General features: G+C 37.8%; 1 protein-coding gene across 21 annotated transcripts in view; it reads right to left on the bottom strand.

Moving 5' to 3' along the window:
* The window catches only part of STAU2 (staufen double-stranded RNA binding protein 2), a 344,484-nt gene that overhangs the window by 136,638 nt on the left and 189,403 nt on the right, over window positions 1–18,443 (bottom strand). For 20 of the 21 annotated variants that reach the window (XM_036886315.2, XM_036886314.2, XM_057497970.1 and 17 more), the window contains one exon: window positions 6,921–7,225. In XM_036886315.2, coding sequence (XP_036742210.1) covers window positions 6,921–7,225 — 305 coding nt within the window. Of the gene's footprint in view, window positions 1–4,340; window positions 5,781–6,920; window positions 7,226–18,443 lie in introns of those variants that run through there. The other variant, XM_057497975.1, reaches the window with a different exon arrangement.

Here is an 18,443-nt window from a genome sequence, read left to right as displayed (position 1 = left end):
TTCCATTTCCTGTTCTTCAGCTAAATCAATTCTAGTATTCAATGGGTTGACACCTATAGTCAGATTAACTTCATATTCACCTAATTCTTCATATACATACTGAAATTATTGAAACCTATTCATGATGTACTATCATTTTTCTCTTTTAATAAGTGTTTCAAGCTCTGTATTGTTTCCAACAGTAGTCCTTCTTTCTTCAAATGTTCCATTTTAGGACATGATTTGGGACCTACACTTGAAAAAATGACAATACTATAGAAAAAAGTATTTTGAAAGCTTTTAAAATACTGTTATCTCTGTCAGTTAAATCTGCTTTCTTGATGTGACCAAGTTAAGATGGTGGGTTTTTCCAGAACCTAAAATCTGTCAAGGTTTAAAGTTAATCAATAATCCTATGTGGAGACATGAGTAAACTACATTAGTAATAGGGTATTTTACACACTTGTGTAGCTCCTCAAATGTGTATTTATATTAAAAAATTTTACCTCAGGATAAATCCCAAAGTTACTTCTAGCTCTAAAGAGTCAAAATTCTTAAATTTTGTGTATCAGTTGTGTATCTAGTTGAGAGCACAAATAAATGTATTAACAAAATCTATGACTAAAGCAAAACAATATCCTGAAGGCCATGGACCACCACCACAAACCGGTCCTCCTCCTGGGGATCAGTCTTTAAACACTATACAATAATTTGACTTAAAAGTAAAGATTTGTAAGCAAGAAGCAAAATGTACCATGCATTTCTACTTATGTCATAAAAGAAGGTATGTGAGTACTTCCCTATCTGATATGTAATGAGAGTCAGTCAATAAATGTCCGTTTTGTTTCCTTGTTTACCTATATATCTCGTAAATGAAGCATGCCCCTGGTATGTTAGAGTAGTTTATTTCAGTGTGCAGAAATCCTTTACATGCAGTATTCTGTATATTGTTCTCTTTCTCAAGAGTTGTCCTGAGTGAGAAAAGAATGATACATGTGTTATTTTAGTAACTGTCATTCATGAAAAGTATCTTAGACATGGATGAATGCTGGAAAGAGGGAATTAATCATTTCAACATGACTTAGAATGAGCATAGGTGCTAGCCTGACATGAGGGCACCTGATGGGTACTACAATTAATCTGATGTCACTAAGTGAAAATCACATCTTTGCCAATCTTTTATAGCAAAAGGAAATATAATTCACTTTTAGATGAAAAATAATTTTTCTTTAAAGACTTGAGTTTCAAATTAATTCCAAATAGAATTCTCATTGTTGAGCTGAAATCTCTTCTGATACAAACAGAAAAAGCTATAGATATTTTTACTTGGAGAGGATACGTAACAACAGCCATTTTTTCCAAACCACAGTGGCTCACTTCAGATCCACATCTAAGTCACTGTGGTAGAAACTGCTCTTTCTGTGATTACATATTACTTTTTCTTTGAAATATTTTGTCTATTTTACTATGTATATGCTGGTGCATCAAGGCTCAAAATGAGTGTCTTTGTCCTTTTGAGTTCCATGGTTACAATCTGTAGTGATTGAAAGTGGACTTGGTCTTGAATAGTTTATGTAGTAAAAGTGGACTTTTCTACTCAAGGCCTGCTTGATTCTTACCTGTATTACTGGTACTCATCACAGTATGTTTTCATATGCATCAGTATTTCTTTTCTTCAAGCACAGTATTTTCCCTTATACAGTTGGAAATTTCAGCAAAAGGACCTGATTTGAGTCAGGTTTTTATGGAATCGCTGGTTTTTATGGAAATATAGTTACGTGATAATGTAGCTTGTATACCTTGGGGGTCTGGCCAATTATCTCAAGGTTTCAGGATACCAGAGACAGTAGGACAATTTGCATGAACTTGTGCTGCCCAATTGAAGAACAAACCTGAATTTTAGGAGTATTATAGAAAGACCAAGCCTTCAGGAGAGTTCAAATACTAACCTAATCTTGCCAAGGTTTTGGAAGGAGCAGACGCCAAACTGAAGAGGGATTTTTAAGGAGTGACTGCAAAATCAGAGCAGTATCTATAGATCTCATGCCATACCCACAAATGTTTTGCTCATTGTACTCTGATTAATTTCTCATCACTTCATACAACCTTTGTGTAACAGCGTAGATGAAAATTTTAGCTCAAAAGTGACAAAGTAAGTTATGTTTTAAGGATAAATTTAAAATGGGGCAAAATCACATTTCTAAATGGGGGACTCTATGTATATGCATGGTTTCTTTCTCCATATTCTATTAGAAACTTACAAAGTTTTACTTACATTGGTCTTTGGGGAAAAAACCCTCATTTTTTTCAAAGAAAAAAAAAGCTGTAAATAGCCATTTGCTGACAAATATATAGATTACAAGAAGTGCATAGGGAAGGTAAGAAAAAGATGAAGGAAAAAGGTCGATTTTCAGATTTGCCAGTTCCCTCCCTACATAACCAATTTCAATGTAATCTACACTAAAGTTATATTGTTAAAATATGTTGTATGTCATATGTTAAAAACAAGTGTTTAAAAGAAGCCTGTAACTATAAAAGAAGCCTGTTCTAATTAATATTAACCTTCACAGAAGGAGACATATCAGTTGAAATGTATTAAGTTTGAATTGTATTTGAAAAAAAGTTTTTAATTTAAGTAGGTATTTCAAAGCCTTCTAACATTCTCATCTGCTGGAAATATTACCAACATCTAAAGCTTACAATAATGAAAAGCCCCTCTATAAAACACTCTGTGACTTTGTAAAATAAACTAATTATGGTTTAACTAAGACACCAACTAAGTGATTCTTTATGTGAGAAAAACAAACCAAGTTTATCATATTTTACCCTGAAAGCTTCAAAATCAACACTGTTTAATGGATGAAGATCACAAAGAGGGGCACAGAATAGCAAATTGAAATTAATCCACCTAGGAAGGATAAGTTATTAAAATAATTCATTTTCATTTCCAATCTAGCCATTTTTCTCATGATTCATTTAAACAAAGTATGACATTGTGATTTCTAATAAGAAATATATATTTGACCTTTGACCCTTTTCCTGGCACTTGGTTCCCAAAAACCCTTGGAATTTCCTAAATGTTAAGAGTGATAAAGGTTATGCTAATGAGGTGACTCCTGGAAAGCACCTAAGGATGGCGGCTGGTTGCCAGCGGGGTCAACCATGTGATTCAAGAGTTAGAACTTTCAGACCTACCCCCATAACCTCCAGGGAGGGAAGAGGGACTAGAGGTTGAGTCAACTGGCAATGACCAATGATTTGACTGATCATGACTATGTTATGAAGCCTCCATAAAAACCCAAGAGGACAGGGTTTTCAGAGAGCTTCTAAATCGGTGAATACGTGGAAATCTGGGAAGAGCGGCACACCTGGACAGGGCATGGAAGCTCCACAGCCCTTCCCCCATACACTGCCTTATGCATCTCTTCCATCTGGCTGTTTCTGAGTTATATTCTTTCACAATACACTGGTAGTCTAGTGAGCAAAGTGTTTGGGTTCTGTGAGTGGGTCTAGCTAATTAAACCTGAGAAGGAGGTCTTGGGAACCTCTGACTTGTAACTGGTTGGTCAGAAGTACAGGTGACAACCTGGACTTGCAACCAGTGCCTGAAATGCATAAGGTGTTGGTAATGGTGGTGGGAGGTGGGGGGAGGCAGTCTTGTGGGACTAACCCTTAACCTGTGGGTCTGATGCTATCTCCAGTTAGAAAGTATCAGAACTGAGTTGGATTATTGGACAGCCTGTTGGTATCCAAAGAATTACTTGGTGTTACGTAGGAATTACCCCCTACATGGGAATTGGTAGCAGAACCAAAAGACAAAAGAACTGCTTATATTTAATTACACAAAGAGGTTTCTAATGTAATTAGTATGGAAACATATTAAAGATGTGAAAATTTAGACTAACATAAATGACAACAAAACAAAGTCTTCTACTTCAGCTCAAATGCACAGCATTTCAAGAATGTCTCTCCCATAATAATTTTCTTTAAAAAGCTGAATGATTTTGAAGCATTTTGGCATTATAATTAGTCTCAAATCTGAAAAACTATGGTATGACTATCACTTTAAATGAGTTTTTATGAAATGCATTGAAGTTATAGAAGTGTACTAACTGGGGTCTGGAAAAAATCTGAGGTTCACAGAACCAGTGACATAAAACTCACTTTTTTCTAAAAAATAATAAGACAATCAATAGAAACATTTAAGTTTTTAAAGAAGTTAATTGAAATACACTCAGTAAGACTTCAAGAAAGCAAAATATTCATTTATGACAGAGATCCAGAACCTTGCATCTAAAATGTGATAAGAACTCTAGGTGAGACCAAGCAAGGATAAAAGAATTACTGAGAATGTGCAAGTGTTCAGTCACATTCTGCTCTGTGAAGTCAGCTTTATTAATAATAACTTTAACTGTACAATAATTTTAATTATTTTGTAGATTTAAGCAAAGGATGTGAGTTTAATACCTACATTCTGGTAAGCAGACAGGCTTTATAAATTTATAAATTTCAGTAGTTTGGATAATGAAAAAAAATTTTAAGTTAAAACAACTTAGTTTTCAGTATACTAATATATTTTTAACTTTGTAATACAATATAGTGAGCAGTAACATACAATGTCTCTTTGTAGGCTTAATTCAAATTTCAATGGGCAAGGAAGGCCAGAGGGTTTATACAATACTCAGTAAGCAATAATATCTAGTCAGTGTATAATAACAAAATTTAAAAAGTACTAACCTAGAAACACAGAAAAAGAATTTATTATTTTTAAATTTCAGAAATAAAAATAACACAATAGCATGTAATCCATAATAAATTGGCCCTATAATCTCTAAACTACATCCAACTGAAACATTTAAGGAATAGAAATAATCTATATGTTTTTCTACCATGTAGAAAGTTTCCGAAAAAGAACAGACTTTAACAATCTTAACCACAAATAGCCTTCTACTAGACATCATGTAGATGTTCTATGCACCTGACAGGACAGAGCACTAAGCCATTTCCCACAGAGATGCTGTTCACTGCATAGCTGCAGGTGGTAATCCATCAGAGACAAAATATTTCACAGCAATACCAAGCTCATTCAACTCTCAAAGAAGCACAGTAATGTTTTAAAACCATCTGTTTATATTCATTAGTATGGAAAAAGCATAGTAAACAAATTTGGAAATGTTAACTTGTCCGTAAATAAGAGTATATTGGCTCAGCATAAGCTTTAAAACATCTGAGCAGTCAGTCTAATAATAGGGAAACAGACTCTACATTTTGACTGAAGTAAAGATATTCTAAAATTATTGCTATTGCCAAGAATTAACAAATGAATACAAATTTTCTTTTTAAAAGTTAAGTAGTTCTTTTGGCAGCAAAATTACATCTACCATAGCAACACCTCCACGTAAATATAATCAATTCAGCACTTAAATGTAATTTGTGCTTTGTTTCTATAAAAATGCAGTGTTACTCTCAGACATTTCTAAATGACTAGTTTGTAAAGCAGTGAATTTCTTTGCATCACAGTTCAATTCTAGTTCGTCCTATGCAGATTATAGATAGAACTAAAAATTGCTTAGCTTTTTGTCCAGTATTTTAACTGTATGAATTAAGGTCTTTATTTTAAACAGTGATTTATTGTCATTCTTAAGGTAAATAACATACACAAATCCTAAAATTTCACTTTAAATGTTTAAAATTTCAGATGACAGAGCCAATAATTGGTAACAGCTTCTTTAATTTTATATTAATAGTCTAATTAAAAACACTTACAGTTACCTGGCAATAGATTTGAAAGAATCAGGTTTCTGTGAAGCAAAACAAAAAACATGCAAAATACCTGCCCAAACACATGATCTTCTTTCTGATTTTATATATCTAAACTTGTAAAATTCTTATAAATACATGATCATTCCACACAGTACAGATCTTCTAGAGCATTTCTAAAGGAAATTACAGTTTTTGGTCTTAAGGAATAAGACTAAGATGGAAAAGGGGATGAAAACAGTGGAGTATGAGGGAGCAATACACTCTTTCTACGCACAAGCATGCTGCTGGCCATCCAGTTGGGTCAGCAGTTACAGTTCAGTACATGATTTTCAAGGCAACAAAGAAACCAGAAGACAGGTATTTCCTCTTCTTAGAATTAACAATTTTTTTTAAAAGTTCTATCCATTATTGGGTTTTTTTAAAGGATTATTGGGTTTTTTTTAAGGGAACAAAGAATAAAAAGGAGAAAAAACGTTGCCATCCCCAGATTCACATACGCAAGTTACATGGGCTCTGAGCTAGTTTAGACCACCCCCTGAAAGAGAACTGCTGGTTTCATCTGAGGCAGGTACAACCCTAGATGGTTCAAAATGTGATCCAGTAAAACAAATAACACGTTTTTGTGCCTCAAGCAACTAGAAAGTATGTCATCTTCTAGAACATGTTTACTTCACTCCAAAGATAATAAACTTCTAGGATGTTGTACCTTAATGATATACCTGAATCATTACCAGCAATAGAATGCTAAATTCAAAACAGCTATGGAAGTAAAGTCATCATTAAAAACTCAACCTTACTGTAAAATGAGGGAGAATTTAGTGCTAAGTACTAATACCAAATGCATGAAGGCAGAAGTTTTGTTTGTGGAAGACAGTAAGGAGATAGAGCACCCAATCAAGACCAACTGGAAGACAGAACAGAAAAAAAAAAAAAAAAAAGAGTTAGAAGAGAGAAAATGGAGGAGAGCCAGGCAGCAAAAGGATAGCAAAGAGAATGAAAATAAAAGGAAATGAGGCATCTGCATACGGCTCTTTTTTTTCTGTCCTTTGCATCCCTAGTAATTTATAACTGGCATATAGGTCACACTAGCAGGCAAGAATGAGCTTTCTGATGGATAGAGATGAAGGACGGGCTAATGAACCTGTTTTCTTGTTTTTGTTTTTGCTTTTAATTCATACCTGAAAGCCTTGAATCCTTGCTAAATATTCCAGTTGTTTTGAAGGTTGTACTGGAGAACAAGGGGGAGTAGGAGAACTTCCTTTTAAACCTATGGCTTCAGCTGTAGATGTTCCATTCATAAGGAGTTCCCTGGCAATTGTAGCTGAACTATTCGATGTGGGAGATATACTGAAGAAAGAGCTTGAGGGTTGGTTCATATCTTTGGGTGACAAATAGCCTAGAGAGGTGCCAGAGATTACTTTGTGGCGACTGGCTTCCATCTCTTGATAAACATCAGGAGACAAATGAAGAATTCCTTTTGGAGCTGTAAATAAAATAAGGGAACACTGTTATCACACTTGAAATAAATGAAACCAAAACATGTTACATATAACTATTAACTCAATGACTTCACTAAGTACACTAACAAAGCAGTGACAAACATTGCCAAATGAGGATCTTCCTCATACTTGCTGAGGCAACTGCAGCTTCCATTTAGAGGTGAATGGCCTATATTTCAATATTCCTAAAATCGGAAGTCTAAAAAATCCACAGAAGTGATTTCAGAGTGATTAGCCTGTGATCAGGAGCTGTAGAGGGACAAGGGTAACTGACATGTGAAGTTGCAATGCGGGTAAGAACTAGAATGGCAGTGTCTTCATCCTGTAGTTTAGTATTTTATGATCTCATAAGAGACATGAAACCCCTAAAATATGCAGCAACTGAGACATAGCACGTGAAATGAGAGCTGGATCAGCCCAAATCATCTGCTGTACAAACTCACATATCCAGCGGCCTACAGGTGCTCTCCTCTTCACAGCAACTCTAACTCATGACCACATCAAATGAGAATCTTCCCAATGCTAACACTGTCTGTTACCTTATTATGATACCACCGTCTATCTGCTCAGTATTTAACAAGTATTTACACGTCCAGTCTAGAAGCTGTCCCTTCATCATCAAGTGCATTAGTTCATGCCACGCCCTGGACAGTGTCTGGTATCAAGAGGAGTGAGCCTGGGACCAGTTGGTGGTGTTGTAAACATAAAATAAAAGCAGCACTTTCCTTTGTCTACCTTCTGTCAGAGATGTTTCAAACCACATTTCACAGTACTTGCCCTAATGTCTTTGGATCGGGCAGTAACAACTCTCAAATCATGACATTATCTTTTAAAATTATTGATAAATCACCACATTTGGAGAATGTGCTCTAAGAGATACAACTTTATTCCCTTGCCCCTCCCTTCTCACCATTAACCTTCTGATTCAAGCCCTCAGTGTTTCTTGCCTAGGCTATTGAAACAAATTGCTAAGAGGTTTCATAGCTACTAGTCTCCCCTGTGTCCATTTCCTAAAATATGTTCTTTAACAGTCCCTAAACATAAGGATTCCAGGATAAACAAATCTGGGAATTAATGCAAATTATATCACATACATATACCCTTTTGGAGGATTTAAAATGTGTATCAGCATAGAAAACAATCTGAGAAGTCCAGAACAGAAATTTATTCAACTTGGTTTAATCCAGGACTTCCCAAATTTATTTTATATCAAAGCTTTTTATATAATATTAATAATATCTAACACTCTGAGAAATGTTAAGGCAAGCCATTTTCCTACTTAAACATCTTTACTGGCTGGCTCCCCATCATTTAAACTGTAAAATCCAATCTCCTTAGGATGACACATGAAATTCTTAATGACCTGGCTCTTGCTCACCTCTCTATCCTCATTTAAATTCTTTATGAAGGCCCAGTGGTCCAATCATGCAAATATACTCACACTTCTTCCAATATCCAGGCTGTCAGATCCCATCCCAGCTTTATTTCTATTGTTCAGTTATATACACATGCACGTAGTTAAGCTCCTACTGCTAGATTCCAGGCACTGTGCTAACCAATACTGTCCTGACCTCTAGCCATGCTCAGTCTATTGGGAGAGGACAACGAAAAGGGATAATAAAACGTGGTATATGCCTCAGTAGAGATGGGAATGGTAAAGGAAAAGCACTAGGTGCTCAGGAAAGGCTTCCTGGAGATGACACAGACAGCAGGTCTCAAGAGAGGAGGAGGATGAAACCAAGGAGGAAGAAGACTGAAGGCAGATGGACAGCATGAGCAAAAGCAAGGGACTGGCAGTGTGCGTCCCAGGAAACCTCGAGGTCCCTTCCCACGAGAGCATTAAGAGGGAATTGGGAACTGTAACAGGTGAAGGTGGAGGTAGGCAGGGGCCAAGCTCCAGGGGATTTTAACCTGATAGCACTAAACATAAAGGAGTTGTTTTTTAAAAATGACTTTTTATAGCTCAAACTAATCTATTGATCCTGTTTTATGGATTTACTTCATGCCTCTCTGTTAACTTTACAATCAGGAAGAAATTTTAATGAAAATATTTTTAAAGAAAACATATGCATTGGAAAAAATACAGATAAATCTCACTAGCCGGAGGAAACTACTTTTGACATTTTGCTTTAAAGACAGGCTTCTAGTCTTTTTATCCAATGTACTTTGTTAACTTGAAAAAATAAGTTAAAACAGGAATATCATATGATCTTGTTGTTTACAAAACAATATATTTCTACTAATTTTAAAGCATTATATACATTATTTCATTATATAAATTGGTTCCTTAAACACTTCCATATTGTTGGACATCTAATTTGTTTCTCATTTTCTGCAATTAGAAACACCATAGTGATGAACATTTTGGTAATTAAATATATGTTTACAAGAAAATTTATTTCCTTAAGTTGGAAGACTAATTGCTAATTCAAAGAACATGCATTTGAGGTTTTTAACACTAACAAATTGCTCCAAATTGGTGCAACTTCAAGAAACTTGTACCAATTTCACACTCCTGTTATTAACATATGAAACTGCCTTTCTATTCTAGTATTGGATATTATTACAAAAAAATCTTTACTAAGATTTTTTAATAATAATTCAATTTAATTGACCCTACCCTAAATCAGCACAAACCCCACAGATTAAGGGCTCAGTCTCACAAGACTGCCCCACTTCAGATGCCAGTCATAAGTCCCATGTTGCCACCTATTGCACAAAAATAATAATTTGGGGGTAAGATTTTTTAATAATAATATCCATACCAGAATAGGAAAAAAGGTACTTTCAGCCCCACGCCCTGATCTGGGGAGGTGAGAGGGGCTGGAGATTTTGAGTTCAATCAGCAATGGCCAATGATTTAATCAGTCTGCCTCTGTAATGGAACCTCCATGAAAACCCTCACTGACAGGGTACAGAGATCATCTGAGGTTCAAAAACACCCAGCACCACAGGGACAGAAGCTTCTGTGCTCCAAGATCCTCTGGACCTCATCCTATGTACCTCTTCACTGGCTGTTCATTTTATATCCTTCATAATAAACCTGTAATAGTAAGTAAAATATCTTCCTAAATTGTGTGATCCATACAAACAAATTATCAAGTTTTAGGAGGGAGTTGTGGAAACCTCCTAAATTTATGGCCGATTGGTCAGGAATACAGGCAGCACCATGGGACTTGTGACTGACAGCAACCATGGGGCAGTCTTGTGGGACTGAGCCCTTATCTGTGAGGTCTGTGCTAATTCTGGGTAGTGTTGGAATTGTAGGAACCCAAATGGTATCTGGAAAACTGGAGAATTGGTTGGCATGGAGAAAAAAATTCCCCAAACATTTGGTGTCAGAAGTGTTGTGAGCAAAAATAGTTTGTAAGTCAAAACTGATCAAACTGTACACATTACATGCAGTTTATTATACTTCAATTATCTCAATAGTTGTAAAAATATTTGCCAATTTTACAAGTAAAATGTCATATTATTATTGATTTGTTTTTTCCCTAGCTGTATAAATATGACACATAATTCTTATTTAAAGATAACAAGTATTATGACTTCAAATTCTATTCTTATTTTAAGAAATCAAGAAACTACTAGCATTGCTTCAAGTACTGTTATTATAGAGCAGTAATGGCCTTGCCAATAGCAATATTAGAAAACAAAAATGCTCCCTCCACACTCAAGAGGCATTACATCATAGTGTAAGAGCTCACGCACAGTTCAGGCTCCCTTATTCCACAGTAAAGCCTGAGTTGGCTTCTCTTCATGAATAAAGAAGATTCCCTTCTACAAAGTTCAACTAATATAATAGTCACTGAAAGGGTGTAAAGACACATGTGGATTTATGTGGTCATTACTGAATGATTTTCATTATTAATAACAGACTGTCAGTCACAATTCATTTAGGTTCTTCCTGTTGTAAATTTAAGTAGCTGTTCGCTAGGATTTTAAGACCTAAAGGTAGAATCAAAGAATAATTTAGGGTATGCATATGTAAGGATTTTTGCCTTCTTTTGCCAACTAGGTCTCCTGAAAAACTCTATCAATTTACACTTCAGTTAGCAGTGTGTGACTAAGCCTGCGAAATTTCCCATACTTCCGTTAAAATAGGTTTGTTATTCTAAATAATTACTGCTGCTCTACAATATTTCATTGTTATGTTAATTGACAACATTTGGTTACCATGCAGGATAAACTTGTCCTTACATAACCACCTAAGGCCCATGCCTGCCTTCCTGTTGGCTTTCAGTTTTGCTTGTGGACTTCACATACATTTTCCTTTGCTCAGGCTCATTACATCCTATACAGTCACCCTCTATCTGAAGATGCCCCAACCCATTCTCCCATCATCTATCTTTTATCCATGATTCTGCCTTTAATACTCCTATCTTGGTACTGTCAGTTTGTAACCAGTGTACATAGCTACACCACAGATACAGCAATGGAAGTACTCAACCATTTTACATGCATTATCCCATTTAATCCGACAACAACCACATGAAATGGGTGCTTTATTTCTCTATTATGAGAGAAAAAAAATTGGAAGCATGGTGAAGTCACAAAACTCAACCCACTTCATATGGATAATAAGGAGCAATGCTAGAATATGACTCCAAGCAGTCTGTCTGTAGAGCCAGGATACTTAACTATAGCATTAAATGGCCTCTTGAAAGAACAAGTAGGGAACTAAATGCAGTATTCAGCCAGCTCCAACACCTAGGTTTAATCCAGGGAGTAAATGCCACACCTGGGGTTTGCCCAGATTGGCTCCAGGGTTGACCCATATCATCCTGGTTGGCCCTATCTAGGGCCAGAGGCAGCCTCACCAAATGTCCCTAAAATACATGATGTTCACACAGGATTTTAAAAGCCCAAACTTGCCAGGGACTGTGACATCTTACAAAATAAAGAATGCCAGGCCATGGTGTCCATTTTACATGCTTTTCCCATTAGGTTTGTGCTTCTCTCTGGAGCCCTCTGGCACAAAGAAAACCTCCTGGAGCATCTTCATGGAGCTCCAGTTCTTACTGGAAGAGTTGTAGAAGACATTTGAATTGAGATCTGTTAAAAGGTTTTATCCTATGTACAGATAAGCAAACTCAGGAGAACCTTGCCTTTTGTTCACAATGTCATGATTCTTGCAGAGTCTGAAGAACATCAATGTTGATGAACAGTAAGTGGTATCGGAAGTTATCAGACCAGCACAGCAAGCCAACATAGTACACTGGTCCAACGAGTTAATGCTAGTCTGTATCAAAGGATTTCTCTCCAAGTCCATGGAATGAGTACATAGCTATTTCTTAATAAAATGAATTTGTCATTTTCTTATACCAAAGCTTTGAAAGAAAAATATTACTGTATGTTTCCATAAATCAGCTTGACTTTTTGCCACGACATTATTGGACTAAATATTTTCTTTATAAATACTCAAAAACCCAGTAATATGGAGACCTACTTCTGCCACAGTAAGTTTTCCATAACGAATAGTATAATTCACACAGAGGTACAATACTTTTGTGAGAGAAAAGGCAGAACGGTGGTGCATTCTTCTGACTGCGATTTTTTGCATATGTAGACTCTGCTTCTACTTAGATACCATCAAGATGAATCACCAAATTTTAATAAGAGAGCCAATTGTGTATTCAAAGCTGATGCCTTAGAGTTTAATTCTTCTATGATCAGCTAAATTATTTGTTTAGTGCTATCAGAAGACAGAGTCCTGCCTCCTGATTTTCATCAATTATCTTAAAACATCCCCCAGTTTTTTTAATTGGTTATCTAAAAAGTTACTTGGTTGTTACTGGCAAAACTGATTCTTGACAAGTTTTTTTTTTTTTCCTTTTTTATATCTTTACTTGTCCAAATTCTCAGGGGGCAGTCAGGTACAGGTACGTTATCTGGCTGATTTTCCTGCTAGTACATGTGAAGTCGACCTCTTCTAGCATTTGCTACTCACTAAGTTTCCCTTGTGTGGCCTGATGGTAGTAAAATCTCTTGTCGTCATTCTGATTGGTTCAATAAATCTTATCTCTGAAGTTTCAAAGAATACATATAATTTAAAAATTCTTAAAAACTGGACAATGGACTGCTCTTCCCCAACAGGAAACCTGAGAAAAGTATGAGCAACAGCAGCAGACGCACTGGTCTTCCAGCAATTTTTAAAAACCATTTATATGAAAATTCATGAAACCCAAGATCTGTAGTCTAGTTTGTTGTATTGTATTAGCGTCAATTTCCTGGCTTTGATAATGTATAATTACGCAAGATGTTATCATTGTGAGAAGCTGAATGATGAGTACGTGCAACCTCTCTGTACCATTTTTACAACTTCAGAAAGTTAAAGTCCAATTATATAAAAGTACATAACACTGCCTGGCCCTCTCCCTCCGTACAGAGGCCCTAGAACAGGGAAATGCTGAGACATCAAGGTGGGAGGGAGGCAGCCCAGGTTAGATCCTTGACAGCATCAGTTCAACGACCACTTGGCCACGATGAATAAATCTCCCTGAACAAGATCTGCCGTTGCTTTATGTTAACACAAATAATGAAAAACCCTCAGCAACTTGTAAGTTGTACCTGAGAGCAAGGGACATCCTGATGGCAGCATGGGCCTCAGGGCTGGGATTCTTTCTTTCCCAAGAACTTGAGGCCATTTATTAGGTGAGAGCACATGCAACGTGAGGGAGAGCTCAAGGGTCACCAGAGCCGTCCTCTTGGGGCACAGGGACCTTCCCGCTGCTCTGCTGTTGAGATGCAATGGGACTGGGGGGTGTTTTTATGGAAATTTGACTTATCCTTTCCCACAGAGATCACTGTCACCTGCCTTCCAGATGAGGGCTTCAGATCCCTAGGTCTGCCCAATTTTTAAGCCAAATATACACTATTTAAGTGGATATAAAAGTCAATAATGCAAAATTGAAAGGAACTCTTCTGAAAATTACACTAAAAAAGGAAAATATTGGCTAATAGCAATACCATGAAAAAAATCGAATAGGTAAATAGTATGCTAGAAGTTTCTTTTTAAGGCCAGTTTCAGTATCACCTTGGAAAGCAAAATTTCTCTTAATTAATGAAAATTTGGTCACATCTCATATTATTGATGAGACTAAAACTACTCTGGACTAAAAAGAAACAGCTACATTAAAAAAGAGTCATTACTGAGTGAATGAACAAAATGATGTATTTTCATGTGCTCAAAAAGCATAACTTAAATTAGTAGTGAAAATTAACCTTGTTCTTGCCCTTAAAGTTGGAAAGCACTGATTTTGTTAAGTTGTGCATTTTATTAGTCTTTTTTTTTTTGCTACATTTAACATGATGTATGTGAAAAGTTATCAATTTGGTGAATGCTTATGAATTAAATTACTGAAAAAGAACTTTTTGGCAGGACATGCAAGCCTTCTGATGAGCACAACACCCAGAGGGAAAAGTGGGTGATCCAATCCTGACCCACAAAGGATAGACAGGCAGGGTCCTGGCAGGGGGCCATGACACAGCACCTGGCACACCTGGAGACACTGGGCCTCTGCTGTGCAGTGGGGGTGGAGGGGAAGAATGAGAAACGGCAAGTGATAAATTTTCCTTAAAAAAAAACTAAAACAAGCACCAATAACAGCCAACAAAAGGGTTTTTTTTTTTTTTAAACCAATTTGAAATGAACTGGGAAACGCCTCTGAAAAGCTTGCTCTACTACCAAGTGTACACTAGCTTGGCCAACAAAAGAGGCTGATCAGAGTTTCCAAACCAGGGTTGAGTTGATATTTTTTTCTTTGAAAGAGAAAAGTAAAAAGTACACAATAACAAAGGATAAGAACCTGGCTATGGTGAATAAATTCACCATTTATCTGAATAATAAAGATAATCTCAGTTGGCCTACATAGAAGACAATTGTTCAAAGCTCAACATTTTCAATAAAGACAGAACCATGAATATTTTCATTAAGACAAAACTATTGCGAAAATGAATTTTGAGAGCAGTTTGTGAAAATAATGAGTTATGTTCAATTAGTAGTTTATTTAAATGGGATAAAAAATGTTCCTGGTAAAAGAAAGATCATTCTTATTAGTTATCTTTCTACACAGAAAAAATCCACTAGTGATTCTTTCCTTAAGACTATAAAAAAGACTAACAACTGGATTATATAAACCTGCCACACGACACACATGACCAATCTCTCAGCAGGAAGAAACACCTAGGGAAAGGTCTACTGCAGGGGTCCACAGCACTGCACCTATTCCACAAGCTTCAACATCTGCTCCAGACAGCTCACGCTTCATTCACATCTGTTGTTCAGCAATCCTCAATGACCCTATGAAGCAGTGATAATTATCACCCCCACTTTACAATTGAAGGCCCTGCAGTACACAGAGGTTGTGTGACCTGCACAAAGTCACAGCCAGTAACTGGCAGTACTGGGACTAGACCAGGCATCTGGCTTTGGAGTCAGTACATGTAACTACTATTCAATCAGCAAAACAATCAATCAAACAAATAACAAAAGCAAAAACTATTCTTTTTATCTGTGCATTTAGGTTCTGTGCATATGGAGTCAAAATATTCTAACATCATGGCAGAGTAGGGAAACTGTCCAGATATTGAACTTCATATGAGGTGTCTCCTCTTTACATGTCAATCCTATTTTCTAGGAAATGAACCAGAGTCTCTCTTTCAGTAGCAGAGTAATAGCAAAGATGGAGATGGGGGCCAGGGAGAAGTTACTTAAAAAAAAAAAAATTCATTGTGAAACCATCCTTTAGGCAGAGATATAAAGATAATATGTTTGGCCACTGTTATAATTTTATTTGTTGAGAAAGTAACCTCAAATATCAGGTGAACATAACATAAAGAGCAAACTCACATTACATTTCATTCTTATTTCCCTTATACAATATAAATTCTGACTTTATTACAAAGTAGTCTACATATAACTCAGTTATGACAGATTCCACAATATTACAAATTAAAATGAACTGATTCAAATCATATAAATATTAAGTACTTTCCACAATTTTAAAATCACCTTGTGCAAGTAAGTAACAAATTCATTTTTGAGGACCAGGAAGGAGGCAGTCTAGAAGACAGAAAACTTAAGACAAAACCCACTTTAGCTGAGCCAAAGATACAGGAAAAACTGTTGCTCTCCTCTGACCATGGCACCAAAGGCCACCTGGGGAGACTAGGTTTTCATCCTCACCAGGCAGGGAGCTGAGACTTCGACTCCCCGGGTGGGGTCAGTGGAGCCCCCACAGGGAGCCTGGGTTTCTACTCCCACCAAGCAGTGATGAAAAACCCTTCCCCTCCCTGCTGAGTGGTGTCAGGAGAGGAACAGTGGGGAGTCAGGGCCTTATTCATCACCTAGCAGTAACTAGGTTATCCCCACTGCGGTATCGATGAAGACTGTGTGGGGATCAGAATTCCCACTCCAACTATCAATAATGAGGCTTTCCCCACCTTGGGTGACAATGGAGGCAGTGTTGGGGAACTGGACTTGTACCTCCAACTAGCAATGATGAGGTGGCACCGTTCACCCCACATGCCAGAGTGGTGTCACACAGGACATACACAGAAAACAGGAACAGTAGGTTTAAATAAGATCCACAGTCTCACAGTACAATATCAAAATGTCCAGGTTTCTACCAAAAAAATTACTAATCACATCAAGAACAATGAACACTGAAAGTGAATGAAAAAAAACCGAAGGATCCCAACACCAGGATAACAGCAATTTAAAAATAATCCAACAAAAATTTTAAGGTAACCATGATAAAAATGCTTGCAAGTACAACATGCTTTAAACAACTGAAAACTAGAAAGCTTCAGCAAATAGAAAATCTCAGCAGAGAAATGGATGATAAAAAGAAGGAACAGGAAGGGAGCCAAGATGGCGGCGTGAGTAGAGCAGCGGAAATCTCCTCCCCAAACCACATATATCTAAGAAAATATAACAAAGACAACCCTTCCTAGAGTAAAGATCAGAGGACACAGGACAATATCCAGACCACATCCACACCTGAGAGAACCCAGCGCCTCGCGAAGGGGGTAAGATACAAGCCCCGGCCCCGCGGGAGCCGAGCGCCCCTCCCCCCCAGCTCCCGGCGGGAGAAGAGCAGGCAGAGCGGGAGGGAGACGGAGCCCAGGGCTGCCGAACACCCAGCCCCAGCCATCCAGGCCAGAGTGCAGACACAGTGTGTGCGTGGGGGGCCCTGGATACTAGGGAAACAGGGCAGCAAGAACAGTGAGTGGGCACTGGAGGCCTGGCGCCGGAGGACACAAGAAAAGCGAGAGACCATTTATTTTTTATTTTTATGCTGTTTTGCTTTGGCGAGCGCTTTTTGGAAGTCTTAAAGGGATAGGGCCCCCAATACTAGGGAAACAGGGCAGCAAGAACAGTGAGCGGGCACCAGTGGCCTTGCACCGTAGGACACCAGAAAAACGCGCGACCATTTTTTTTATTTTTGCTGTTTTGTTCTGGCGAGCGCTTCTTGGAAGTCTTCAAGGGACAGGGCCCCCAATACTAGGGAAACAGGGCAGCAAGACCGGTGAGCAGATGCCTGAGGCTGGCGCTGGAGAATAAAGAGAAACGAATGGCCACTTTTTTTTTTTTTAATTTAAATTTTTTTTTTTTTTTTTTTGTGGTCGTTTTCTTTTGGTGGGTGCTTTTTGGAAGTCTTAAAGGGGCAGGGCGGGTCACTTAATCCAGAGGTAGGGAATCCGGGATCTCTGGGCACCCTAACCCCTGGGCTGCAGGGAGCAGGGAGGCCCCTTACGGAGATAAATAGCCTCCCAGCAGCTCCTGCTCCAACGCGACTCCACCACTTTGGAGTAGCGGCCCGAGCCAGGCCACGCCCACAGCAACAGCGGAGATTAACTCCATAGCAGCCGGGCAGGAAGCAGAAACCCAGTCTGCGCGTAGCTGCCCAGCACAAGCCACTAGAGGTCGCTGTTATCCCAGGAGAGGAGGGCCACAAACGAACAAGAAGGGAAGTTCTTCCAGCCGTCACTCGTCCCAGCTCTGCAGACTATTCCTATCACCATGAAAAGGCAAAACTACAGGCAGACAAAGATCACAGAGACAACACCAGAGAAGGAGACAGACCTAACCTGACAAAGAATTCAAAATAAAAATCATAAACATGCTGACAGAGATGCAGAGAAATACGCAAGAGATATGGGATGAAGTCCGGAAGGGAGATCACAGATGCCAGAAAG

The sequence above is a fragment of the Manis pentadactyla genome, chromosome 3 (genome assembly GCF_030020395.1).
Source record: "Manis pentadactyla isolate mManPen7 chromosome 3, mManPen7.hap1, whole genome shotgun sequence".
In the NCBI taxonomy this organism is placed as follows: domain Eukaryota; kingdom Metazoa; phylum Chordata; class Mammalia; order Pholidota; family Manidae; genus Manis; species Manis pentadactyla.
The sequence above is the reverse complement of the archived record's forward strand: the minus strand, read 5'-3'. Positions and strand labels throughout refer to the sequence as shown.